The sequence below is a fragment of the Opisthocomus hoazin genome, chromosome 8 (genome assembly GCF_030867145.1).
Source record: "Opisthocomus hoazin isolate bOpiHoa1 chromosome 8, bOpiHoa1.hap1, whole genome shotgun sequence".
Taxonomy (NCBI): domain Eukaryota; kingdom Metazoa; phylum Chordata; class Aves; order Opisthocomiformes; family Opisthocomidae; genus Opisthocomus; species Opisthocomus hoazin.
In genome coordinates this window covers 34197605-34225461 of record NC_134421.1, presented here as the reverse complement: position 1 = coordinate 34225461, position 27857 = coordinate 34197605, and the positions used below count along the sequence as shown (strand labels likewise).

The following is a 27857-nucleotide window of genomic DNA, read 5'->3' as shown; positions in this document are numbered from 1 at the left end:
CTTGTCTACATTTCCCTTAAATACTATGTCCAAAAGTAAATTCAATTAGAGCATTTCAGGTAAAAGCTAAAATTCGTTCAGATGGGAAACAATGTCATGATGTGTGGGACACCAGGGGCTTCCATTCTCATCTCTAAATTGGCTTTGTACCCCCATACAACAAAAATGTCTCCCTCCTTCACCACATCTATTGTCTCCCTGGCAGAAATCAACCTACACATTCCATACAACACACGCCTAAAACTCAGAGCTACTCAGATGCGCCAGACTAATGGTGCAATACTGTAAGCAAAATTGGCACATATGCCATTATAATGTCTATGACTTGCAGTCCTCACAGTCAGAGCTGCACAAAAACTCTGACAGAGCTGTTGGATTGCCAGGAATCCCCCCAGGCAAACCTAGAAAAGTTCATAAAACTCAAGTTACAGGTACCACAGAGGAGAAGTAATGGATGAGGAGAGCTCTTGGCCACAAGAACCATGAGAACATGTTGAACCCTATGAAGAATGTGGACAGAAGACACCCAAACTAACCCACCCACAACACACTGCAGCAACATTCCCTCCTAAAAAAAACTATCTCCATTTTTAGCCATTAACTTTTCCACTATAAAACTATAATTTTAGAGGAAAAACGGCAATTTTCATAAAGGTTGTGCACACAACTACAGTTTCACTTTCAGTAGAAACTTTCTGATTAATTATAATTTACGTGTTAAACGTACGCCACAAAATAATCCCAGAAGGTCTTGAGATAAAATAAAATACTTTGATCTGTTTCAAACAACTCCACTGGTATGAAGCTACTGCAATGCACAATTTCTGGAAAAAGTGGATGCTCTTTTCTAACATGATCAGTGATGGACAGCACTCACTCTTTAAATCAACACCTCATTTGTTGGGGACTGGGCCCTTCGGGCATTGCAGCCTTCCAGTCTGTGTAGCACTCCTTTGCTTTGGGTCACGATTCCAGGTATGAATATATCTAGCTTTAGTAACTTCTTCTTTCCGAAGATCAGTTCCAAGGTAACATCTTGTCTTTCAAAAGGCCACAGATGTTCCAGATGAACAGGTGAAACAGAGAACTAAACAGAGAAGTGCCTACACAATACGCTCTACCAATTTATTCAGCATAACTCGAATAGAAACAAATCAAACAACCTTTTTTTATTTGCAGTAATATGCATACATAATTGTGTACAAAATTGAAATGTAAGCAAATGTGTAGAAAATTCAAATTTTTCTTGTACAAAAATTCCAAATGAAGTAATATTAAAACTTGAAGTCACACAAGAAGAACCAAACTGCCCACTAGCCATCTACTTCTGCTACTTCATGTTAACTTGTTTGCATTGCTTTGAAAGAGCAAACAAGCTGTCAGCATAAATTACAAACATTTTTCACTGTGACAATCATAACAGTATGCCAGTCTCCCAGAAACAGGCAATGAGGAGGAGAGGTAATTAAAATGTCGAAGTCAAGAAAAAACATTCTTCTGAGTTTACTTTAAGAGATCAACTACTCCTAAATACCTGAGTTCAAAGTGGGGCTGGGGAAGGCCACTGTTTAAGGTGGCTAAGGTTGCTTTTTCTAGAGAAGTTGAAATTAACACTAAACACAGGTCTTGCCTGCAAAAGGACAAATGGTTACCTCAGTACATCTGACGAACTGCAGTACTGTACACATTGAACTCTAACAGTCATCCTGGCCAAAAAACTGGGGACAATGATCAAAATCCTAACTCTTAGTGACCTTTTCTCAAACTCCTGTATGTTCCATGTTAGCTTCATTACAAAATAGTACGAATTTTTGGTGACAGGTTAAAAGCAGTAAATAGTAAATTTTTATTACAGCATTGTGTTATACTGACAATTCATACAGTAATATAAACAAATATACCACAGTTGCCTTTAAGATAGCTGGTTAAAATCAAGCAGCTGAGGTGGTTGGTGAATGATTGAGTTGCCCCTGAATACTGTCCCAGGTCATACTGCATGACTGTAGCAGAATAACTTGAAAAGTAACACACAGGTTGCATACAAAAAAATAATTATCTTGGTTTCAAGAAGCGTCGCTGTAAAAAAATAAAATCCCACATGGCTGTTTTGACACTGTGAATTAAGACATAACTCTCAGATATAAAGGACCTACATTTTCATCACTCATTTAACTATTGAAATTTCAAATTGGGATAGCAAGTCCTAAAAGTTGGGCCATCTCAGTGATAAGTGAAAAGATGCTGCATGATATCTACATTTAAAATGTACACAAAAAACTATTAAAAAATTATAAAAACAGTTTCTATACAACAGGTGGGAGAGGTTATATCTTGCCCCAGAAATCCTTCCTCTTCTGAGCCCGTTCCAGTATCTGAGATGCAAGAGAGCTAGATGCTGCTGAGCGGGCAGAAATCTGAGACAACCTGTCATCTGTGGGGAAAGCAACAAGGGAAAAAGTAAACAGGAGGATTAAATATACATATTAAAACACAGTTAACATTCATGGCAGACTCTGAAAGTGCAAATATTTTTAAGCTCTCCTTCACAATGGATGCTAAAATAGCACCACAATACACTTTAATTCTATTACTTGGTAACTGACATGCTGGAGAAGAATCTTACTATAAAGCTACTAAGATGCTAGGTAAGTTTAAGAAAGCTACATGCCCAACTCTTGACAAACTCCAGAATGAGATCCCTGTTGTCACCTGGGAATTGCCCAATTCTGCAAGTCATCTCCACATTCACTTTCCTGTGTCAAAAGACCTCAGAACTGTTCCTCTGCCACCAAAGTCTGTCTAGACTAGACTCCTGATAATAACATATTCATGAAAGCAACTCATGGCTTCAAGCAAAGCGGACAACCTTAGAATAACACCAGACTAAAATATCAGAACCAATGTCACCAAAAGAGCCCTGCTGTGCCAAAACCAGCTAGTGTGCCACAAGCTGTTAAAAGAAATGTGTCTTCTGAAGAAAACAGGAAGTTTAACACAAATACAACAAGAAGCACGCTTTAAAAAATGTACTTTTGAAAGGTCTTTCTTCTGAATACAGGGTCCACTTCACACCCAGCAGAACTCTTGAAATTAAGCAGCCTGGATGCTGCTTCTCTGATAGAGCACATTATACTTCTTTATCATTATTAAAATGTCGCTACAGCTCTGTCAAGATGTTCTCTGTGAAAAATGACCTTAATTGCACCCATTCTCCTGCAATGGATTAAAAAGAACTGTATCACTACTTTCCAGCCCCTGCTACCAACAGAAAAACAACAAAAAATTCCATAACTCAATTCTAACAGGACCTGTACTTTGTCAGTGTTTCAATTAACTTTTCAGCAGCATTTCTAAATTCTTGAAATACAGCGATCCAAACAGCCTGTAACAGGCTCACACACTACGCATAACAACTATATTCCCATGTATGAGCAAATTGGTAACTGCACTTCTGCAGACAGACATGTCGTTGGAAACTGCCAGGTTTGCATGTACATGGACAGATATGGGCATATGCAATATCTGTGAGCTGGCACATTGCACTTGTTTCTGAAAGCTCATACAACATCACTCAGCTCATAGGAAAAAAAAGAAAAAGAAACAGCAGTTGCAGCATTTAATCTGTGTGCAGCAAGCTTGTGGGAAGCTGCAGAGTACTATAGGATTCTGCATGTTTTATGTAGATAAACAGATACTTGGCTGAGCCATCTGCACAACCCACACATTTTCCAGCCAACTGCAATGAGTAAAACAGAGAATCGGCCTGAACCTTGGTTAAAACCAAGGAGCAAACAAGCGTAAGGGGTACAGAAAAAAGCTTTTGGTTGCTCTGGGGTATATCTATAAATAAACTGCAATCAGATACAAGGTTGCTCTGCCCGTACTCTAATCTGAACCAAACACAGGTGATCGTGACTAGCACAACACCACACCAAGCTCAACCTCATACACCATGTTACGAAACAATGTACAGCAGCTCAAGCTAATGCAGCTACCATGCCTTTGGTTGTCTCACACTACCGAAAGACTTTTTGTGTTTGCCCACAAACCAGCCAAGAAGATGCACTGGCGGGCTGTGCAGCTCCCCTAGATTAACTGTAAAGGCCAAAACAGCAATCAAAATAACAGGATGCCATAAGTACCCCTAACAGAATGAGTAGAGGAACAGGTGTGAAAATTAAAGTCAGAAGAATCATTATATGCTGCATATCTGGTGCTTAAGTCTCACAAGCAAAAATATTTATCTTAAGATTTTTGCTACCTTACAAGTTGCATCCAAAGCTGCAACCTGGGCTGTGATGATTTTGCAGTTTGCTTCTGCAGCTATCAACAAAAAGGCTTAAAAAAATGTGTGGGGAGGAAACGATTTTAGGTATGGAACTAAGCAAGCTATAGTAACCATACTGAGCTGTAACGGTCTATTCAATTTTCAGCCGCATTTAATAGTTTATACTAGAATACACCTTCATATTCACACTTCAGATTACTAGGATAAACCTTTTCAAATTATTTTGATGAAACAATGCAGTAGTTCTTTATGCAAACACATAAATGAGTATTACTTACTGCACTCAGAAACATCTCACATTAGTGCAAAAGTTAAAATTACTCTAGGTAATATACACATGACATATAACAATATTTTGGGACAAGAAATACCTTCATCATTATAGCTTCTTTCCTGGAGGGGTAACTGGAAGGATCTCATTTTTGGATTGCCAACATTCCCTAAGACAAAAAGTCAAAGGCACAGTTCTGAATCCTTTCAGAACAGACAAAGGATAATATTTCATTTTAGAACTTCTAAAAATGTTACATTATTATTTCCAAAACATGAGTCTTATAAATAGCAAACATACCGAAAACTTCGAGACTCCTTCACTCTAAGCTGAGATAAAATAAACTTACTCCACTGTATGCTTCTCCAGGCACCTATCTTTGGCAGATGCTGCAAGTTACTCGGTGAACTGCACTCGAGATGCAGAGCTACAACACAACACCGATTCTAAGCTCTTTCTGACGAAATTCTCTGGATTCCACCATCCCACTTAACCTGACAACTACATGTTCGATTCTAGAAGGGAAATACTACTTCAGTTTAGGTAATTTTTATAACAAAAGCACCAAGAATTGTGGGACCTTAAGCAGCTACAGAAAGTCTTTCTGGAATGGAGACTTAAGCACATACACTTTATTTTGACTAAGGGGTGAAGGATTCTTTTTTTCGTCAAATTTATGTCCCCAGTACCCTTAAACATTGTTAAGAATCTTTTAAATGCTCCAGCACAAATTTTTCCTCAGCCAAGAAATGGCTTTTCTCAATATGCAATAAATCTTTTATAGATCACTTTTTTGTTTCCATATCCTGCAGACATATTTAAGGAGCTTATCTCTCAGAAATCCACAGCTCCTGCAAAACAATACCACACTATAAAGATCCCCAGTTACACACCATTGTTGGTAACTGCAGCTGGAAAAGTGCCACAGCAAGCAGTTGTAGCCTGAAGATTAAAAATTGCAACTGTTCATGCTAAACCAAATTATTCTCCTAATGAGTAAGCACTTATTGAAATTAATAAGGCAAAACTAGATAACAGACCACTAGAATACAATTATGTTAGTGGAATCTGAAACTAAGGTGGAGAGTTGTGCGCATTTCCTCAGCAAGACTAAACACCTAGTAGAAAAGCTTTTGTGTACAAACAATGCATTCTTTATAGAGCCTGTAAGGCAGCAAGCTCAGCACTGTCTTGGCCTGACATGTTTTCCATTCTGCAGCACTCTAACACAGCCTGTTCATACACAAAACCCACCATTATGCTGGAATTCTGGACCCTTGAGAGTCCCCTGAATACGATGAGAGGGACTCCAGCAAGGCATAGAGCAGCTTTTGGCTGACTTCAACACAGGAGGTGTAGAGGAATGCTCTTGATGGGCTGAAGCAATAGGAACTTGCTCATCAGAAACACCGTTAGGAGGCCAGTGATCCTGCCTAAGTGGCAGAGGATCCAAAGTTCCCAGCCCAGCAGGCGGAGAGGTAAGGAGTGAAACAGCTTCCACTTTCACATCAGGCTAAAACACAATAGAAAGAAAAAAAAAAAAAACCAGACACACACAAAACCCCAACATTTCATGTACAGCCTTCCAGTACAGATCCTCACATATGCAGCAAATGTTGGCTGTACACTGTTACACTTCTCATGAGGGTGCTGGAAGAATAAGTATTTCAAGCTTGTGAGACAGCTTAAAGAAAAACTATTCCTAATAAGAAGTGTTTAACATGGTCTGAAAATAATCTAGTCAGATCAAACCAAAAGCTTATTTTCTTCACAGCAAAAAACTGTGATCTTCGATTTTAAATCAACACCAACGACTTCTCATGCAATTGTGTCTGCTTCTATTACAGAACTTACTACAGAGAATGCATGCAGTGAAATGCTACGTGTCTTTGTAGAACACAGACTAAGCACAACTTGAGAAAAAAACCCACAATTTTGAGAGGAAGACAGTTAAACAACTCCTAAATGTTTCTATTTTTCTTTCAGTAACTGTGCAAGCTGCAAAGTAAAAGAAGCACAAAAATAAAGGAAAGGGAGAATGAAACTATTACAAGATTTACCTATCTTGTACATAGGCACCCAACCTCTCCTTCTTAAACTTCTTTCAAGTCAAGGAATCTGGAGCTGTGTCCTAGGTCAGCGACAAGCTACAGTAACATTAATGGGAAAATCAACAGCTCCTGATGGCAACTTGTTAAATTTTTTTTTAAAATGATCCTGTCCGTTTAGCAGAAAAAGCCAAAATGGAGCTCACCCAATCTCACTCCAACAGTGTCAATGCTTTTCTTGATATCCCAAAAATATGATTTACTCAGACATAAGCCTTTTTAGTCACAGACACCAAAAATTTTAGAATAGTAAATGACAACTCAAGAAAAAGAATTATTAAATAAATTATTCACAATTACTTAAAAATCACATTCTTAAAATGCATAACAGTAAATCTCTTTTCTGGTTCACCTGGAAGGACCTTGTTTTTGAAGGTTCTCTTGCACCTTGCTTAGCTGAAGAAGGGTCTGTTCCTAAACCTCGTGTTCTCTGCTGTGCAGATGAAGACTTGAATTTAAGAGGGGACACTAGAACCGCACCTCCTATTGTAGTGGAGAAGATGAAAAATGTTTTTCTTGCCTTAAATAACCTACTAAATTAATTCATACACATCTTTTTTGTTTGTTTGTTTTAGTTCTTCAAATACTGCTTTGTATTTAAAAGTTTTTACCAACAGCTGGGGTAGTGAGATCATGATGAGTCCTCTGAGCTCCACCAAGTGCTCTCAGCTTTGGAGTAGGAAGCCTGCCGCCAGTCCTCGAGGATACAGAAGAATCATCTGATATGGCTGCAGCAGAATTCAATACTAAGGCATTCAGACTGCAAAAAATGAGAAATTATTACAGGATTAGCTAAGGACTCAGAGTCTTGCACTCAAGGTTTTTGTTTCTAATACGTTCCTACAATGCAACCTAAGGCAAGACAGTTAGGGCCATAAAACACCAACAGCCTATAGCTAAAACATCTGCTTGTAATGGGGAGTCCTGGATTCCAGCCTCTGAACCTCAGTTTCTGTATTTTTTCTTTTTATGTAACTGGATAACATATGTGAACAGTCTCAAGAGGCAAATTCAGGCTCCCTCTGTCTCAGCAAACCTTGAACGTATTGCTGCACAGTAACAGAGACTCAACAGGAGGGCTGGAAAGAGTACTCGCCCAGAAAAACTTTGAACCTGGCTGCCACCTTAGAGGTGGGAATGCAGGTATGACTCTTTCTCAGTCAATGCGGTGGAACTGAAACCATGTATTCCACATTTGTGCAACTGCTCTAGCCCCCAGGTTATTAAATAAATCAGCACTACCACTTCTGTCTTCTTCCTCCAGATGCATTTCAAAAGGAGGTGGTGGCATACCCACACAGTGCAAGCAACCTGATCCTATCAGTGCATGCTAGACATGCTCTGAGGACATGTAGGCAAAGAACACCTCAGCTCTACCGCTCAGGCACGTTTAGATAATGTGCAAGTGTTAAGCTGCTCCGCATGGCCAAGTCCAGGGCACATCGCAGTACACACACAGCCACACTGCAGGATGACAGAAAATCTTCAATGTCAGAGACACGGCTCTAGAATTAGATAGAGACTTAAGAAGGTTTTCAGGATGACAGTTTTGAAAGCCTGCATTTAATTTCTATTTGACATCTCAAACTTTGCCTAGGTTCTGCATACAGGATATTATCCCCAAAGGAGACAGTTACAATTCCTTACCTTAGACTCGTGCTGCAACACCAAAGATAAAACCCAATGAGGAATACAAAATGCTTAAATGGTATGATAACAAGGGTGAAAGTTATTCAGATTTAAACATCTATCAAATTAAAATATTGTTCTACCAAAAAAAGCATACAAAACTTGCACAGTAAAAAGCCAGAGACTTCTGTAACTAGATGCAGTTTGGATCTTTCACCTGTTAAATACAGTAGTATGCACATACTGAATTAATCTCGTTGTTTCTAAACACCTCACGACCATTTTCCCACCTGTGCTCAGTAACATAATCATAACATGATTATTAGATGCTAGTTATTTTTTTTCTCCCAAGTTTTCTATCTTTGCCCATGAATTTCTTTTAAGAAAAACAGATGCTTAAGCACAAGATTAGCATGTATTCTACCCTTTCAGTCCCATCAGTCCTACGCTGTCAATTTGTGAGCTTTAGTTTTCACTACACTTGGCTGCTGCCTAATGAACAGTTTGTTCTGAGAGGCTCATATTGCAAATTTTAAAGTTTTGGAAGAAAACATTAGAATTGTTCATGCTTCCACTAACTTCCATCTTGCAAGTCAGAAATCCAGTATTCTTAATGACAAATCCATTTCCATCAACCAGTTCAATGTCTTGAACTTTCTCATTCCTTATCATACTGTTCAAAACAAAAGTAGTGTCACACCAACTTACACTCTCTCAAGTAAATCTGATTTCAAAACAAAAATTAGTTAATCTACTAACTTCTGAGTTGTTAAGAGGAAAAATTTATATATATACTCCACAAAAACATTCAGTTTTACCCTTCAATTTGCTTATGTTCATTGGCATCCTTATTGTTTTCTCCTAACTGCTGAGTCACAACTGCAGCCTGTTCGTCTTGTTTTTCTTCCTCTTCTGTTGGTTGCAGATTCTCCCTTTCTTCAATACTTTCTTGTTCACCCCAAACTAAATGCCTTTTGACTGGAACAGTTAAAGCATCTGACATGTCTTTCTTCTCAGTGCTGTCCTGGTGTGGCTGTTCTCTGGAGTCAGGCGGCTGCAGAATTTTGGGGCTTGGTGCATTCTCTTTTTCAGAAACTCTAGGTAACAAAGAAACCAGTGTTTCATACCATTGATTTCCATGATATGCACGTGTCTATGCAGAACACATTCATCCAGTTCAGTCCTTTGCCAAAAGTACAGCTCAGATACTAAAAAGTGGTACAGTTGACATGATGCATGGTTAAATTTCCACTTAAGTTTTAACTGCTGTTTAAGCACAACCCATTTTCAAACTAGATTCTATGAAAACTCTCTCTGGATTACCATTTCCAAAATCATAATGTAAAATCAGGGTTCTATTTCCACTTTTAACAACAAGTTAGATTATCAGCAGTGCTCATAAAATAACTAGTTCCACACATAGGGACTGTCTGATGGCACAATTCTGAAAGCCAAGCAGTTTAGAAGACTCCTCTTCTGGCACAACTTTTGAAAGTCTTAAACTCTCAGCCACTCATAGAAATCAGTGCAGATTAGACCAGTACACAGAAATGAGATCAGCAAGATGATCTGTATTTCACAGGCAAAAAAAACAACCAGTAAAAAAAAAATTACACCATACTTAGTATCACATATTATAGTGTAATAAATACTCCCCCCCAACCCTTATTAGAGCTAGTTATGCAAATGGGTAGACCTCTCACACAGACACAAGCAGGGCGCATACAGCAGTCTAACTGGACTGCAGACAGAGGCATCCAAGGCACTGTTCTTAAATATCAGATCTCACAGAAGTTGCAAATGGCTTGCTTTTTACCTCCTTGCTTCAGCAATAGCTGACTGTACAATTTACTAAAATACTGATTCTGAATTTTCCTAGCAAGGGATTTAATATCTGCCATTTCTGATGGCCGTCAAAGAAAGGAGAAAATGGACGTACACCATTCCAGTTCCTAAATCTTCATATCAGAACACTGATAGCATCCAAGTAGGCAAAATATATTTCATATCATTCCAGTGGAAGGATTATTACTTCAGTATGACTCAGTGTGAAATTCCTCCAGACTTGATGAGACTAAGGTTGCCACACTAAGTATGCATTTGTGGAGAATTATAAAGGATTAACTTTCTCTTCTTTCAGAAAACTGGACTGTGCCTCCTTTTCAGTTTGAGCATAGATTAACTGATGTATCTACGAAAAGGTAAACAGCCTCCTCTGTTCCAGAGAATTTACATATCACAGAATCGTAGAACAGCCCAAGTGGGAAGGGTCCTTGAAAGACCATCTGGTCCAGCCTTTTATGGGGGAAGGGAGCCTAGATGAGATTACTGAGCACCCTGTCCCATTGCATCTTGAATATAGTCAAACATCCAAGATCTCACAGCTATGCTAAACCTACATTCAGCATTTTGCTCTGTTTCAAAGCTGCAGAACAATAGGCAGGAATAACGACCTTACCCGGCAAGATCTAGTGCTCTGATGTCATTGCTGATGCCTTCTTCTGAACTGGAATTTGAGGACACATCCCAAAGACTGTTATTATCGGACAGGATCTGATTGAGATGGTGTCGGGAGAAGTGTGTTCCTTCTACTCGTTGCCTGTAAGCCTTAGCTCTTTCTCGAAGTTCTCTCACCTGCACATCAAGGTTTCATACATTGCATGTCTGTTTAAAGTTCACTATTAGGCTATAATATTATAACGTATTCACATTAGCTAATGGCAGCTAAAGGAGAAAGGCAAGTTACTCACAATAAAGGGCCACCCACAGTACAAACATTGCATGCCGCAGTAAATGCAACAAAAGGAAAGCAAAAATAACAAAAGTGTATACTTAGTAAGCATGTTTGAGCCATGAAGCCAAAGCAAAATTGTCAATTACTCATTCAATGAGCGCAAAAACTTATGCAGCAACTATTAACAAGTTTAGTGCTGGATTCTAGTTTTTCCATCAGTGATGAGACACAGTGCTCCAAACATTGAAACAGGAACTTAGATGCAACCAACCTCCATATACCACATGGAATTTAGGGTGTTTTGAGATGCCTAAAGAGAGGAATACATAATTATTTTTAAATTTCTTATTTTCTCTGAACACTGTATTATCATCCTGGTAGTTTTATTTCAGTGTAAGTAAGCAAACACATACTAAAGACCTGTCAACATAGCTCTATGCTGCCTCCCTGAGATTCAGTAACAAGCTGTAAAACAAATACATCAGCATTGGTATTTCACCAGTTTTTGCCAAGCTTCAGGAAATTAATTTAGATTTCTAAGCCCTAACACTCAAACATATATATACCACACACTAGTTTATAATTATTTAAAGTCAATAGATCTATGTGCACACGTAATACTCTGTTTTGTATGCTGTGAACACTGCAACTATCTCTAGCTACATTAATCCTATCTCAGTGAGGAGTTGATGACTACATGAGAACTCTTGGTGCTATTACATGTAAGACATAGTATCAAACTCATTCCTTCTAGGCTATCAGTAACTGTAATGATGAAATGCCAGGTTTAGTCTTCAAAAAATAAGGTGAGCCCTCTCCTTAGACATTCCACTGTTGATTCTATGCTCCCAGTTTTATGGCTAAAACTGTTTCAACGCTCACAGTGCTTTGTGCCCTTCGCTCAAACACAAAGTGCAGGAAGAAAAAGCAACAACAAAACTTTCATGTTTATACAATTAAAAATAACTTTGTGATATTGTGTGAATTTTGGCTCCCTAAAAAATGGTTCACAGGAAAAGTATTTCGTCAAAGAGCAGGAAAGTAATACTAACACTTCCTCTAGCATAGCTTCATGGCTTTTCTTTTCTATTCTACTTTCTTGATTGACTTCACATCATTCTTCCTGCAAGGAATGGAGTTAAGTGGGCCAAATTCCACTAAACCAACTAAAAGTAACTGAATGCAGCAGATGGAAATCCACTTAACCCACATCTGTCAGCATCCCACAATTTGACCTGCTAAACATCCAAAGAATAGCCCATTCAAAATATATACTTGTCATTTTAAGAGGAGAGTTTAAAGTCTGAGGTGGAAGTGATCTACTGAATTATTCAATTTAAGTAGAAGAATGAAAAATTAATTATGATAGACACAACAGAAAGAATACAAATCCAGAGCAACAGGACATTGCAGGGGAAGGAAGAATACTATGTTTCCAGTGAATTGTGAAGAAGTACAAAGGACAACTGTCTCCTTCAGTGACGCAGCAGGCAGCATTATCTCAGCAGGACACAGGCCCCAGAGAGTCCTAGTGTGATTATGAATTGCCCGCATTAATTTTTCAAAAGCATAGTTCGAAGAGATTTTTTCATTTGAATCATTTTTTTCATTGTTCAAAAGCAACCCTTAACAATATACTGTAAAGTAGCAGTCTAGAAGTAATGACTATGGCTAAGGTCATACCAGGAGTCTACTATGGTCTTTGCCTGTTTGGGCTCAGAACTTTAGAAAGTCTGCTTCAGACCTGAAGTTATCCATGTGCCGTCCCTGCTAAGAGGGAAACCAGACTGGATCAGTCAGAGCTTATCATCTAATCACTTACTCTAAGGCAGAGATGTTCTGGAGGCACCTGCAGCAGGGGTGAGTCTCAATGATCAACCAAAGGTAGAGGCTAGACACAGCTTTGCAGAACATTTCTCTTCATATCAGCAAAAAAAATTGGGAACTGGTATAGAATCATTCAGAATCCAAAAGGACTGCTGGGCAACCTATATCGTGACTGGCCAAAGTAGCTTTATTGCTTTCTTATAAAACCAATGTGCTTGACACTTCTACAGGTTATGCATACTTACATTAATCTGCTGTTAATGTACTTCTCAAATAGCTAGATTCTTTCTTATGTCTCAACTGTGAATGAAATATTTTATTCAGTTCTACTATTTTAACCATGCCGGATCCCATTCTGTAGTTCTTATAATAAAAATACTGAAGGATGCTAATAAAAAAAAAATAAAAAGCCTGGCCAAGAACCAGGTCAATCAGGACTTTTATTCTTGTATTAACAGAAGTTTTAAGAATTAACCTTGGTTTTATTCCAACCTGTCTTGAAGACTGGAAAATTCCAAGCTTTTACCTTGCTTCTTTTTAAGAACTATAACCCTCACTGATACATATGGAAATCTTAACAGGAGAATAGCAAATTAAAAAAACTCCATACAGGAAAAATCCCACACAGTAACACATTTACACAAGCTAAATATTATTCTTTGTCTACTAGCAAAACTAGTTTGATACGCTGTCCTGGTTTTGGCTGGGACAGAGTTAAATTTCTTTATAATAGCTCCTATGGTTCTCTGTTTTGGATTTGCGCTGAAAACACGAGTTGATAACACAGGGATGTTCCAGTTACTGCTGAAGGGCGCTTAGACAGCATCAAGGCCTTTTCTGTTCCTCCCACCATCCCGCCAGCGAGCAGACTGGTGCTGCACAAGAAGCTGGGAGGGGACACAGCTGGGACAGCTGACCAAAGGGATGTCCCACGCAATATGGCATCACGCTCAGCAATAAAAACTGGGGGAAGGACAAGGAAGAAGGGGACATGGGAAGTGACAGCGTTCGTCTTCCCCAGTAACCACAAGGCACAATAGAGACCTGCTTTCCTGGAGATGGCTGAACACCTGTCTGCCGGTGGGACGTAGTGAATGAATTCCTTGTTTTGCTTTGCCTGCATGCACGGCTTTTACTTTACCTATTAAACCGTCTTTGTCTCAACCCACAACTCTCCTCACTTTTACCCTTCTGATTCTCTCCCCCATCCCACTGAGGGGAGTGAATAAGCGGCTGTGTGGTGCTCAGCTGCCTACTGGGATTAAGCCGCAACACATGCTCACAGGCATGTGATTTAACATCTAACCAAGAGAGGAGAAATACAGGTAATACCAATTATAAAATTCTCTTCTATATGAACTCATTCTAGGATCTAATGTAGGTATGCATACATAAAAATGTGTATGTAATCAAAAATTTGTATGTAACCTAAACACATTTGTCATCAACCAAGCACTTGTTATTGTAGTCCTGAAATCAATTTGGCTCTTCCAGCTATGCAGCACAACTCCTTCATTTAGAAGGCCCTAAAAAATCCTAATAATTCTTTTTTTAATTCTTCATGCCTACTCCCAAGTGACTTCCTTCTAGTTTCCTCTGCAATTCCCTCGTCAGCAAGAAAATCTCCATAGAAAAGTCAGACACATCCAAAAGACATATCTACAGTGCAAGAATTTCTCGATTTCTCATACACTCTAATTAAATGCCACATATATTTACTTCCTACATCTCTCAAACCCGGCCCAAAAATGATTCTGCCTGGCAAAGCAGAACACCCATCCTCCACTTGCAGTCTCCTCAATCCTTCCCTCAACTGTACTGCAAAGACTCCTCCCAGCTGGCTGTGCCACAAACACAATGAGTTCAAGGCAATGCGTCCCTTCCCCTTTACTTGCCTACCAGTCAGTTGCTCTTGAAGCTGAGCCCTGCCCCTGGCTGTTTTGAATGTTACTGGCACAACATCCAGGCCGCAAACGGAAGTCTTACATGCAAGGAAAATGACGCAATATTCTACAGAAACATTCTGTATACCACTTAGTCAGGCTGCATGCAACAGTTCAGAATATTCTACAGCCTTAGTTACAGAAAATCTAATGCATATATCAAAAATAAAAATATTGTTTGTTTTTAGTCCTCTAACATCCCCATGAGGCTGTTTTCACAGAATGGATTATCTCATGCATGCATACACAAAATCTGATTATGAATCATCACATAATATGATATACTTCAAACTCTGAGACCTATTTCTCATTATTTTGTACATATTCAATACATATTTCTTTTTGCCTAAAAAGATGACTTGGTAGACTAAGTGCAGTGAGAAAACAGAGAAATGCTACCACACTACTCCTGCAATTCCCAGAGAATGTTGTTTTCAAAATCTCAAAGCCCAACACCCTATAGCCATATGCTCCAGTTCTATCTTCCACATCAGCTTGGTCCCAGCTGACGAGGAAACTCACATTTCTAAGTATTTGCCACACATTTAGCTGCACACAGTGTCTCACAAAGGCTCCCTCTGTCAGCTGGGAGAAGCTTACGTCAGTTCAGTGAAATCTGACAATTGCAGAACTAGCTCAGCACTTTCTTAGTGCGCTGCTAACGGTTTTGATTTACTTGAGTAATTCAGGAAATCATACTCAACAATCCTGCTTAGAAATCCTATGGTCCTGAAGCTGCTCAGCATTTTCAGAGTTCTGTCAAATGAGTTCCTATACAGTACAATACTGATGGCAGTTACTGAATAAACTACAAGAAAATACTTAGACTGGCTGCAACTTGCAAGAGGAATTCTTGATTTTGTGCTGTCTATGGCTGACATTAGCTGACTGCTTTGAATGGATTCAGCATGGCAAGCTAATAAACTGATCTTGACTATCAAGCTGACCTAGGCTGATACATATGTTGGCCTTTCCCTTTTATTCCCTTGGAATCTCTTATCATCTAATTCTACATTTTGAAAGCTTATGCTTATTACAACTGCACTGAACATCAATGCTACAGTTACCTGCTCCATGAGACTCTGTTCTTGATGACTCTGATTTGTAAGTGGAAACAAAGCTCCATACTCACTTTGCATGTCATATTAATACATTCTTTAAGTCACACTGTCTTTTTTCTTACTACATATTATACTGGTTTGTCAGAATTTAATCTTCTTTGTATACTCACCTTTGGGAGCCTGAGTCATTAGCATCACAATGTCAAAACTGCACCTTATAAACACCACAATTCAATGTTTTTTTGCACGTAAAAGTCAAAATACAAAGCATACTCAAGCTTCAGATTTTCTAAGAATACTCACCTGGTTGGGAACTTTACTCCTGATACGAGACCAAGCTCCATCTTTGTAGAAATACTGGGCTGGAGACAAAAATTTTGACCTATATTCAGTGTTCATCTTCCTAAGAAATCAAGAATGAAACAGGTAAAAAAGAAAGAATGAGTAAAGGCTGACATCCAGAAGACTCTTTAAGAGCACTTTTAATGTTATATCAACAATCATAATTGTATTTATACTTAAATGCCAGGGCTGAGATGTAAAAAACATATGCTTTGAAACACAGCTCATCCACAACATAAACAGGAAAGCTGTGAAAAAGCTCATTCACAGCTGGTGGCTCTTCAAGCAATTACTCCTGTCGGGTTTTCCTCACAACCCTTCCACCAGCAGCTTTTGCCCCGGCAGCCAAATCAGCAGAACATAATACATACATAAGCCTCGACTAACTCAATGCAAAATGAAAGAACCTGGTTTAAGCCACCGATGAAGGTGTTTTTAAGTAAAAATGCCTGGTTTGGCACTAATGTGTCCTAGACATTTCCTTCCATGAACTCCACTCTAAAGGAGCTCTGCATATGGGTGGGGTGAACTGTTGGGGCTAGAAACATCTGACTACCAGAACAACAGTCAGTATAATTCATTCAACTATGTCCTACTGCCTTTGATCTTCACAAGGCCTCAGTACTTGAAAAGATGGATTCATTTTCCCTTCTGCCACATACATATATACACAGAAAAATTAACATCATCTAACCTAAAGCAGTCAATAAGCAATAATTCAAGTCCTTAAGCACTGAACTGTGGATTTATCACCTTAAATCTAAAGAGGTTTTTGTTTTTAATCTTGCTTCAGAACATTACTAACTTTTCATATATTCAGCACTGGGTGAAAAAGCTCTCTTTTTCAGCCCTTCTTCAGAAATAGATCATAAAAGCCTAAAGACAGAGAATAAAATACACCTTGTAAAAAGAAAAATACTAAGGCAAAAAAACCCCTTCTCTTCAAAATTTCTTTCCATATGTCCCTTTCTTTGAAAATGACAGAATTCCTTCAGTTTTGGTTGCAAAGCTAATGGATTAGCTCAAAAACTGCACCACTAGTGCCTTGATCCCAGTCATTCTGCTGCAACAGCAGGCCACGCAATGCAGGCTGCATATAAAGTGACAGTCCTGTCTGTATATGGAAAACTTGCACATTTTGACAGTTATTTGTCCAGCAACTGTTTTGGAAGCTTTTGTCTTGTGCTGCCACACTAAAGGCATAAGAGGCAGAAAATTATCCTTAAATGAAAAAAGTCTTAGCAAATGATCAAGAGCTCTACATGTACTCACTGCAAAATTGACTACAATCTACTACGTCAGAGCTGTGACAACCAAAGAGTTAATGGTTTTAACTACACCATATCCACTCACTTTTTCATAAAGCAATTTTATGTCATAGTATTTTGGGTGATCATTTTGTAATTATCTCCCAATATCCAACAGCCTTCAGACCTAGGTAAGTCTCCTCTCTCATCTTCAACATAATGTGTTAACATTGCCAGAAAGTCATGCAAATGAAAGCAACTGGGACATACACTAAGCATAAAGAGAGCAGAGATGGATTAATTTGTGCATTCTAAAAACCATTCTGGATTTTTATTTCTCTTGGCGTATCTCAGATGTGTAGAAAATGGAAACGAGTTCAGTTTCTGCGATGTAGGTATGTGGCAGAACAAAAAGATACTTGGATAGCTCTCAGTAACATACAATTCCATTTTACTTCCATGCTTGTCAGATTACCATAAACGGGGACAGATTTATTTCCCTTTACCTCATGGGTTTGCTTTTGCTACTCTGGGACAGAAGGTGGTAGGGACTAGAAGAAGCAGACATCAAGTACAATCATCACAGTTTTAAGGCGTGGAGCAAGCACAGGAGAGCAGTTTGAAAGGTGATTACAACTTCCAAAGCACTTGCTGAAAGTTTAGTAGCAGAACTGCACCAATTTAATTTCAGCCATGTTAAATTTATGAATAATATTATTATTGCACCAAAGGTTCAACTGAACAAGTGTGGTTCCAAAGCTTCCCCTTCTGCTGCCCAGAAAAGGGGATGGAAATTAACACCAGGTTTAGATGCACCCGCAGAAAGCTCAATCCCAGTGCTGCAAGGGAACAGACATTGCATTTGCCCTTGCAACAGTACAATGGTGCAGTTAAAGGTTATCGCTACCATTCTGTGATTCTAAATATTAGGCTGCTGTACACCTATTCACTAGGCTAGGTTTTCCTGTATGATACATACCCACGACTTGTAAGTAAAGAGAGGGGCTTTGGACTGATATGTTGCTTATTTTTTTGTTTAGGATGTTTCTGTTCTGATTTCCCTTGTTTTGCTGCATCTTCTGCTGGCTTTTGAAACGGTTCTTCCCTCTTACTCTAAGGCAAAGATAATTTTAAAAATACCACATTAGCTAACAATCTGAAAACCCTCATATTCCTTTTGACATCAAGCTTTTTCAAAAGGTAATTTTATTTTAGTGTTAACTGTTTTGCATATTTAATACAAACAAGAATATTACATTCCTTTGTTAATACAAAAATAAACCAGCAAAATGCCAAAGCTAAGATTCTGCATGCAACATTCCATTAGTTAGAAGATCCATTTTGAACGCTTTACCAAATGAATTTAACATGATACACAGAAATAAAATAATGCAATACCTGTGCATTCTAACTTGAGTTGTGTAAGACTTAACACATATATCTGTGGAATTTGTAATAAATAAAAAAACACTTAGCTTTACAGCCAAGCAATATAAACCAATTCATAATAAACCAAAAGGCATATTTTTAATTTGCTGCTATTCTGGTTTATAAAGGGTTGGATTGACTTGTTCAGTTTTCACATCAAAGATTTTTGGTTTCCTGCTTATTTCCTCCTCCCAGAAATCTCATGCATGATTTGTGACTCTGCTAGAGATCTTCACATATGTTGTTCAAATTCAAGGAGGAAAAAAAAAAGGAAAGCAAAAAAAAAAAGCCCACCAAAATCCTCCAAAACTTCTTCAAGGTATTCATCAGAGAAGAGATATCAGTATAAACAAAACATTTTAGACACTGTCATCAAAATTCCCTTCTCATGCCTTCTCTTCCTTCATTTTATTAGCTCTCCTGGGAAAACATAACCTGAATTTCCAACATTAAAAACAAAGTTACGCTTCCTGAAAACCTCTTGCCTTTTAAGCTTTCTTCACCAGTGGCCATTTCTGTTAAGAACAGAGATGGGTGCTGAAGAGACTTGTATGCCGCCCTCCTACCTGAAAGATGGTTAGCTAACCTGCAGGAATTTAGACAACACTACACTTGGCAGCTTGCTACAAAAACAGACATTCCTCTGTCCAGCTTGCAAAAGAGGTTAGCTGTCATGCAGTCGATATTGCTATCACCTATTTTTAGAAGGTGTCAGTCCGAAACAATTCCGTTCTATTAAAAGTATCTGTTAAAACAGCTATAGCCATGTTTCCTGTAAGTCCACTTATGTTTGTCCAAGCCAACAGCAAGACAAGGAAATGCAAGGCCTCAGACAGCCAAATTACTTTCATAAAGACATTTCAATGTTTTCAGCTGAGTAACAGAGCCTACACGGGCTACACCATGTCCTGTTACAGCCCTACACTTACCTTTCAACTTATTAAGGCAAAGCGAAATGAATTGTAACCCTTCCCCCATGTTTCTTCAAATTACTATTGGCTGAAAATCAGTTCCAGCTGTGGCATCTTCCATACATGAATTTTTTTTTTTAATGCACACTATGTCTGATTTATGAGACCCAAAAAGGTCCAGATCTCCCATTCAGCCCGTCTGCATACCAAGACACTACAGTGGTACCAAAGAGCATAAATTGGGAGATTTAGATTTCAGAAACTATCCTAATGACTGAACACAAAGTTTCAATTTAAAAAGAAAAGGAAAAAACAAACTTGAAAACTCATAAATTAAGGCGACAGGAAAAACACACTCAAAATGTCATTGTAAACCGAGCAAACACACTGCAGAAACTACAGAACCCACTACAGAAACCCCTGAGAGAAACACAGCTGTACAGCGCTATTTTCAGTCTCATATAGCAAAACCACTACTGAGTCCAGTGGCATTAGCAACAGCTATAAAATGCAACTAAACAATTTCAAAATAAACCCACCCCCACACTATACTAAAGAACAACCAAAATGAGATAAGTATACTAATGCCTTTCTTTTAGGGAAGTATTTACTTGTTCACAAACTGGAAACTCTTTCTCTTCTGAACCACCTCTCTCTTGCGGACGCCCAGCAGGAAGAGATCCTTTGAAATTTCTCTCATATGCAGTTTCAGAAGTAATTGCAGGAGATTTAAACAGAGGTATGGATTTACTTGTGTTGCAGATAACCTTTGGGGGAAAGAAAACAAAACAAAACAGTGTGATTTGCTTACCTTAAGGCTAATTTTTCAAAACCAGTTAACCACTTCATACAAATACACTCACATATGAGCAGAGAGAGAGTCATGTGTACAAATACAGCATGTGCAGACTAATTAACTTCTAGGACAAACTGAAATTTAATCTGATAAAAATCTATTTAAAAGTGACCGAGTCAGACAAAGCTAGCCCTGTCATGAAACACTGAGGTTTTGTTTATTTGGGAAGACAGTTGACCTTCAAAGTTGCATGTGGGACCACATTTTCTAAAACATATGCCATAAAATTTCCCTATGAGTCCGCAGTACATGTCCAGTCCATAAGTTAACAGACAACTGTTCTGTGTTTTAGAACAGGATGCTTAGGGCTTGGTAATTTGAGCTATCCACTATTTTCCCGTCAACACTGTATTATAAACCAAGGTAGAGAATTTCCCTAAGACATGGTCAGGTATCATCTCCTCACGGGGTGTTGTATTAAAAGACCATGCCATATGTCACAAGCACACATTTTCGCCAGCTTTGCTATGAGAGTTTAGGTCTGACTTATAACCTAACCTGGGTAACTTTGATATTCTCACAGAACCTCTTCAAGGGAAAGGTACTGTCATTATTCAGTATTCAGGTATATTCTCCACCGTATCAATACAATCAAAAGCATATGAGTTTGTAATATGTATAATTTTTATCATGAAATTCTAATCTTAAGAATCTTAGAACCTGCAAATGTTTACACATATTTAGATTTTCTCCAAGTTCTATTTATCTAAGGATTTATAGTGACTACAGACTTCCTTTTATGGCTCCTTATTCTGTTTAAACTGTGGAAAAAAAAAAGTTTGGTGTTTTAGATTTCACACTCTTTCTTCTGAAATAGCATACTGTTCACAAGCATCACTAATAAAATTATCAAACTGATTTATAATAGAATCAAATGGCACTTTCCACAACATTTTCCATAAAGTGACTTTCTGGGACCTGCCTCTTCCTCAAACGACCCTTTCGCCTCTACACTACTGTCACACATCTCAGTGAGTTTTCCTTGGATACGGGACTGCTGGGAAACAGGTATCTCAAAGTAAGTCCACCTGCTTGGCATTCCAACACGAAAAAGACAGGTACAATTTTTATAGTGATTGATCCTAGTTATGAACATTTATTGCCTCTGAAAGCTGTTACTGAACAAATCTGCTACCTGTGGGTAAAAACAGAGAAAGCACCATCTGTAATAATCTCATTAATGTATATGCTCCCAGTGAAGAAACAGAAGACATCATAAAAGCAGAAATGCCTATTTTATACTGTAAAATGACCAAATGATGGACTGAGTCTCCTAAGTCCTGATCCCAGTAGCAGTGAACTGAAAACACAATGCAGTTTCATGATCAGAGTTCCTCTTTGTGGTCTGATTAGAAGCAGCAGCATTTCCAATCCTACAAAATCCAAAAACTCACAAGATGTATTAAAATGCCACAAGGGTGTCTTAAAATCAGAAGACTCCAAATATAAGCAGTTCTCATGAAAGAAAAAGCACTATAGAGACGCACTTTAGGGCTTAGAATTATATGTGCACAGAGATGGAGACTGAAAATATGAAACTGTGGAAAACCATAAAAGACCATGCGAATAAATAGTGAAACTGAACGATTTCAGTGGCAAGACATGTTGTTACAATACAAAACACCTGAACATTCCTCTGCTGATTAGCTACATACACTAGATAGGATAAAAATGATAAAAATGAAGGGTAACATTGAGTCAGATCTTACAGCTCCTAAAGTAAATTAATGCAAACAGAATAAAATGGTCCTGTTAGAAAGGATGGATACAACCAAAAATAAGGAGAACGAGTAATTAGACCTGACTGCAATAAAGGATCACAGGGGAAGAAATCTATTATACTGCACTTCTGTGTATTGAGAGGAAAGAGAAAAAAAAATCACGTAACAACACTCAACTTCGGCGTTCCCTTGCCAAAAAGAGGAAGAAAGGAAATCTTGGAAGGTAAGTAACTTTGCTGATAAATAAATGCATTTATTTTATGGATTCTTTAAAGTTACCTGTTCAGCTGCAAGTATTGGTGACTTTTCACGAGGATTCTTCCAAATGAATTGGCTTTGATATTCAGAATTTCTGGGGAAAGTATTTAATTGTGAAATATTCATGCCTCCTTTCCTCTGAAGGACTCTGTGAAGCTGACAACATAAAAAAAAGAAAAATATAAACAACACCAATTGTTCCCTTTCCTACAATGTTTTGCAAATCACGTATCTTTCAATGCACAGTTTCAAGCCAATGGTCTGGGCTTTGGTTGTATGAATGAAATTAATGCAAAGTACATTTTCTCATTATAGCAAACAACCCCCAAAAGTCTATATATTATTGGCTAACTCCTTGTTTAACTGAAATCAATAGCAACGGCACATGAAGGGCAAATTCCTATTGAACCAAAATCTGGTCTCAAAAGTACTGTTCTCCCAACAGAAAAGCTACAATGTAGAATATCAAAATACAGAACTAAGGAGAGAGTTAGACAACAGAAGCTGGTGTATGTGCATTAAATTACTCTAAGTATCAGATTAGTAATTTTTATACTGGTCAATTAAAAAAACCAAAACCTTCCCTTACCCCATTACCCATTTTTTTTACTTCCTTTCTTGGAGATGAAAACGCTTCATTTTGATTTGGTGGAGCTGCAGAGGGTGACCTCTCCATGTTGTTTTCTGCAAGGGCAAGAGTTGTTTCACCTCTAGAATCCACAGAACGTGACCGAACTCTTGAGAGGAGTCTGGGTCCTTCTGGCGTTTCCATTTTTTCCTGATTCACATCATTGTTGTTGCGGTCTGTGTGCAATTCTGCAGTGCCAAGAGCTTCAGTTTCAAGCTGGTCATTCAAATCGCAATCTGCTGTCCATTCAAGCGACTTTGAAATCTGTGGATGATGGTAAGGTACCCTTCTCTTTGAAATGAAGTTTGGTTCTCTTGTGATTCCTGAAAAAGATATATTAGGTTTAACAAAAACATTCTATTGAAGACATAATATCACTGTATTACAAGAATAAACTGAAAGCTTATCATACAACTGATGATTAGAAAAAACTATCTCAGTACCTTTGGGCAACAACAGCCTATGAACTATGGGCATGGCTGTGAAATTCTGTCTTCTGTCCTATCTGCAAATGCCTTTCCTTTCCACTAAACAGAGATGGGAACACAGTGCTCCAGGACCATATTGGACAAAACCCTGTAAAGCAAATATGGCCACAGAACAATCTGTTGCAAGTTGATTCTGGGAGTTGAACAACAACAAAATTAACATAGCCAGTGAAAAGAATGTGGTTAACACAGACACAGAATAACCAACCTGCAGTGACCAAGTATGCCACAAACACTTCTCATTACACATGCACAATATACCTTGCTGAACAGGTTCTCATCGATTGTGACAGACAGTGACAGACCTCTATCCACCTAATACAACTGTGATTTAAAACCATCTCAGATGCCTGGTGACTTTTTACAGTACCAACACAAAAACATTTACAAAATTGTAAAAAGACTATGTAACAAAACCATGTATCAAGTTACTTTAAAGAATTGCTGGCCTTTACACATGCAGATGAAAATAAATTTACCCCACCATTTTAAGAAGAGGATTGAATGACTGAACATATTTAACGCAGGAAATCACAATCCAACTGCAGAGTCCTCCACTGCAACGGAAATATAAGTGAAGGCCCCAACTAGCTGAAAGAAACACTTTCTAGGAGAGAGGGAAAGTCCTATCTCATGAAAAAGCAACGTAGAAAGAGAGAGCAACCTATGATGAAAGGTATGCAGAATATCTGGATGTCCGACTACACATACAGGTAGGAGGAAATAATTCCAGTGGAATAACACTGGGAAAGCAGCAGGAAGGAACTCGGAACACCTGCAGCTGTTAACTTCTTGTGGTGATGTTCCAAGTCATTCCTGAAACTGCCAACTATGTGTTTCAACAGAACCATAAGTGAATTATCAACAACAATCCACAAGTCCTATGAAGTGTCAAGAGTGACATTTGAAGATGTAGATGGTTAAATGGCCAGAAAAGAGGTGGGAGTGAAAATGAAAGCAAAGATGTAGGAAAACTACACGAAGCACGCACAAAACCACCACTACAAAGTGAGGAGGAGGAGAAACTGCTGTATTGCTAACTCATGACTTTATTGCAAGCCTTGTAAAATTTGCAGTTTAGTTTGACTGGAAAAGAAGCATAGATTACAATTTTTAGAAGTTAATGTGTTTGGATGTTCAGGTGCTCCAGAATTCATGGAAGTTATACACTTCAATACAGGTACCCATACACAGAGCCATGCGCTAGGGAAAGCAAGGTTAAAGAAATATATATTTTGCAGTAATGGAAGAAAACAATAATATATATAAAGCATGAACTTTATCAAAATTATTTACTGAAATGTCTAGCATCGCAACCAAAAAAAACCCTACTCCTAGTGGTCAGTTCTTAATTATTAGGCCGTAATTTCGAACACATCATATTGTGGGAATTCATACATCAGACTCTAATTACACAGACTGTGTAGTGCAGTTGAACCAAATTGCACAATTCCGTCAATCTGCCTTGTGCCACCACAGTAATTGCTGTTTTCTACTGCTCCTTTTCAAAGCACTGCAGTTGTCTTCGCTCTCCAGCTTACTCCTATTCCTCAACTCCTACAGGTCTTTCAACCCAGATGCTACTTCCTTTGTCTTCTACTTCCCAATCCCACATTTTCCTGCCATGTTAATGTATACAATCCTTAAGTCCTAGGCTATAGCATCACAAGCTTTTCTGTTTAATGCTCTTTTTTTTTTTTTCAGTTAGCTGTCCCTGTAAGTCTTCCTAAGAATTTTACTTTGCATCAAACTTTGCCCCAAGTTTGTCTCCTCCTAAATACAGAATTTTTATTAGTTTCCCTGCACCACAGGTAACCCAATGCCTGCTTCCACACACCCTGTATAGGTTAACACTACCTCTGTGCTTCATGTTTGGGACTCAGCTTATGCCACACGTCAGAAACCATGTATTTTTCATGTTTTATATAAATAGCTCTAATATTAAAAGAAAGTTTCAGCGTAGCCAGAAAGAATATGGTATTCAAAACCACGATGACCATGAGTATACTCTTAACTGTATAAAGTGTACAAACTGCTAGCGCTAGCGGTTTGGTGCGGTCAGGCACTCAGTCACAGCAAATCCCTCCAGACCTCCTGCAGCCCAGGACCTCCTCATCTTCACCAGAGGGTTTGCCATCAAGGGGCAGCTCTCAGCGCCGCTTACCGAACTGATCCGACCGAAGTCCTGCCCACAAGGATTTCTGCTGCTGGGACGGGCTACAGAACTCTGGGTTTTTCCATCTGAAGTTTCTCTTATATTCACTCAGGCCCTGCAGCGAACAGAGAGGTGCCTGTCAAGCGAGCGGCGCACACACCCTGCTCCTCTGCTGCTGTTGGTAACAGGTCTCCACGGGGAGAAACACTGGCCAGGCCGCCGCAAGGACTCGGCTACGCTGGCAGGCCGCTCTGCCTATTCCAAACCCCCGCCCCCCCAAAAACCACTTGATCGCTCCGCAGAAGAAAGCGTGGAATAATTTCACACGCCAAAAAGTAAGCGAAAAAAACTCATTTATACCTTTAAGTGAACGAAGTTTCAGGAACAAATACGGTCTGAACCCTGTCACCCACACGACTGAATTTCTGTCTTCATCAGCCGGTGCTCCTTAGCGCAAGGGTCTCCCCTTTCCCCGTGGCACCCCAGAAATGGCTGCACCACCTCCTGCTGCCGGGGCCCGCGGCCCCCCGGGCCCGGGGAGCCGTCCGCGCAACGCACACGCAGACCACACCACCGACACACCACAGACATACAGACCCACCACAGACACACCACAGACACACCACCGACACACCGACCGCGCCGCCCGGCAGCCCCGCGCCGCCTCACCCTGAAGCGCACGGGCATGGCAGGCCACGGACTACCGGGCCGCGGCTGCCGCCGTTCCCCTGGCGAAGCCGCTAGGCCGGCCCGCCCCAGCCCGCCTCGCCTCGCCGGGCGCCTGCGCGGCGGCCGCCCAGCGGGGGCGGGGAGCGGCGCGGCCCGCAGCCGGCTGCCACCTCCTCTGAGGGCGCCGCTCTCGGCGGCCATGTTGGAGGGGCGCGGCCGACGCCTCCCCTCACGGCGGTGCCCTGGGGAACCATGTTGGCCGGTTCCGGCCGCCGTCTGATCCGTACTGAAAGTCTTTTCCGCTGCCTGTGGCAGGATAAAGGCGCCATATCGCCAGTGCAGCGTATCTGGGGAAGGATGGCCGGGCAGTGTGGGCACCCACCAGCACGTCAGTCACTGTACGGAGCACTTGGGACTAATGCAGCACAAGGCCAGGGGAATACTGGAAGCCTGGTTGAAAAAATCACATGTCCACACTTGCAGCATTATGTTGCCACAAAAATAGAGTTTAGAAAGGAAAAACAAGTTCCCTTACCTTTCTGGAGCCTGTGTGATGGTGTGCCAGCTGTTGATCCTCCTTCGCCACCTCACCTGACCTTGCCGCGCAGTCAGGAGGTCTTAATCCACCTTCTTGTTCAGATCTTCCCTCCGGGTCGGCTTTTTTGACTGCCTGCCCACTGCTAATATCCATCCTGACTCTCTTCCACTGTATCGAATTAAAAAGAACTGAGAGGGTGGTAAAAGAAGGGGTAAGATAGATACACTGAGCAAAATGGCTTGGGCAATCTGTTTGCGCTCCCCCTGCCCGTGGCCGCTGACCCTCCCTGTCTCTCGTAGTAGGGCCTGTTGCTACGGGCTGATGCCTCTAGCGCAACGTAAGCTTCTTGAGCAAGGGATTTGTCACCTCTGTGCCTGCAAAGCACCCTGCCAGGCATGGGAAGAACGACGCAGCGCCAGTCCCACCGACCTCAGTGGAGTTTAGATCCAGTCAGACCCTGTACAAAAGGTGAGCAACGATTTTTTACCGTCAGTGTGAGGGAAGGAGAGAGCACAAATCTGTAATGAGCGGCTTGCGAGCAGAGTAAAATGTTCTGTGACATAAACAGTGGGAGAAAAAAAGGAAGAAATGTGCAACGTTGATAGTGTTTCCAAGTTTCACACATCTTTATTAATGAATTTCGAGATCAAGACAATAATTTTGTTATAATTTGCTTGCTGACACTTGAAACTGCCAGGTCCACCAAATAATGTAGTTTCTTTTGTTATTACAATCGTTTATTTCGTAATGTTCAG

The 27857-nt window shown here is 39.7% G+C and overlaps 1 protein-coding gene across 5 annotated transcripts; it reads right to left on the bottom strand.

Moving 5' to 3' along the window:
• Positions 1-773: 773 nt before the first annotated feature.
• Positions 774-26659, bottom strand: MDM1 (Mdm1 nuclear protein). 5 transcript variants are annotated; one of them, XM_075428351.1, is made up of 15 exons: positions 26565-26659; positions 25905-26010; positions 23214-23575; positions 22646-22780; positions 20401-20556; positions 18430-18563; positions 16165-16264; positions 11302-11340; positions 10755-10930; positions 9115-9393; positions 7279-7427; positions 7020-7150; positions 5814-6072; positions 4660-4728; positions 774-2431 (listed from the first exon to the last, which is right to left on the bottom strand). In XM_075428351.1, the coding sequence occupies exons 1-15, from the start codon at positions 26580-26582 to the stop codon at positions 2325-2327; spliced, it is 2220 nt and encodes a 739-aa protein (XP_075284466.1). In that variant the 5' UTR covers positions 26583-26659; the 3' UTR covers positions 774-2324. The 5 variants fall into 5 exon arrangements, 4 of the variants coding, with proteins under 4 accessions (XP_075284466.1, XP_075284469.1, XP_075284468.1 ...); XM_075428354.1 differs by lacking the exons at positions 25905-26010; positions 26565-26659 and adding an exon at positions 26256-26338; XM_075428353.1 differs by lacking the exons at positions 25905-26010; positions 26565-26659 and adding an exon at positions 23696-23802.
• Positions 26660-27857: the final 1198 nt, after the last annotated feature.

Coding starts and splice junctions, on each gene's coding strand:
- MDM1 (XM_075428351.1), bottom strand. Junction 20,557..22,645: donor CAATACTTGCAGCTGAACAG/GTAACTTTAAAG, acceptor TTTCCCCCAAAG/GTTATCTGCAACACAAGTAA. Junction 7,151..7,278: donor TCTCACTACCCCAGCTGTTG/GTAAAAACTTTT, acceptor CCACTACAATAG/GAGGTGCGGTTCTAGTGTCC.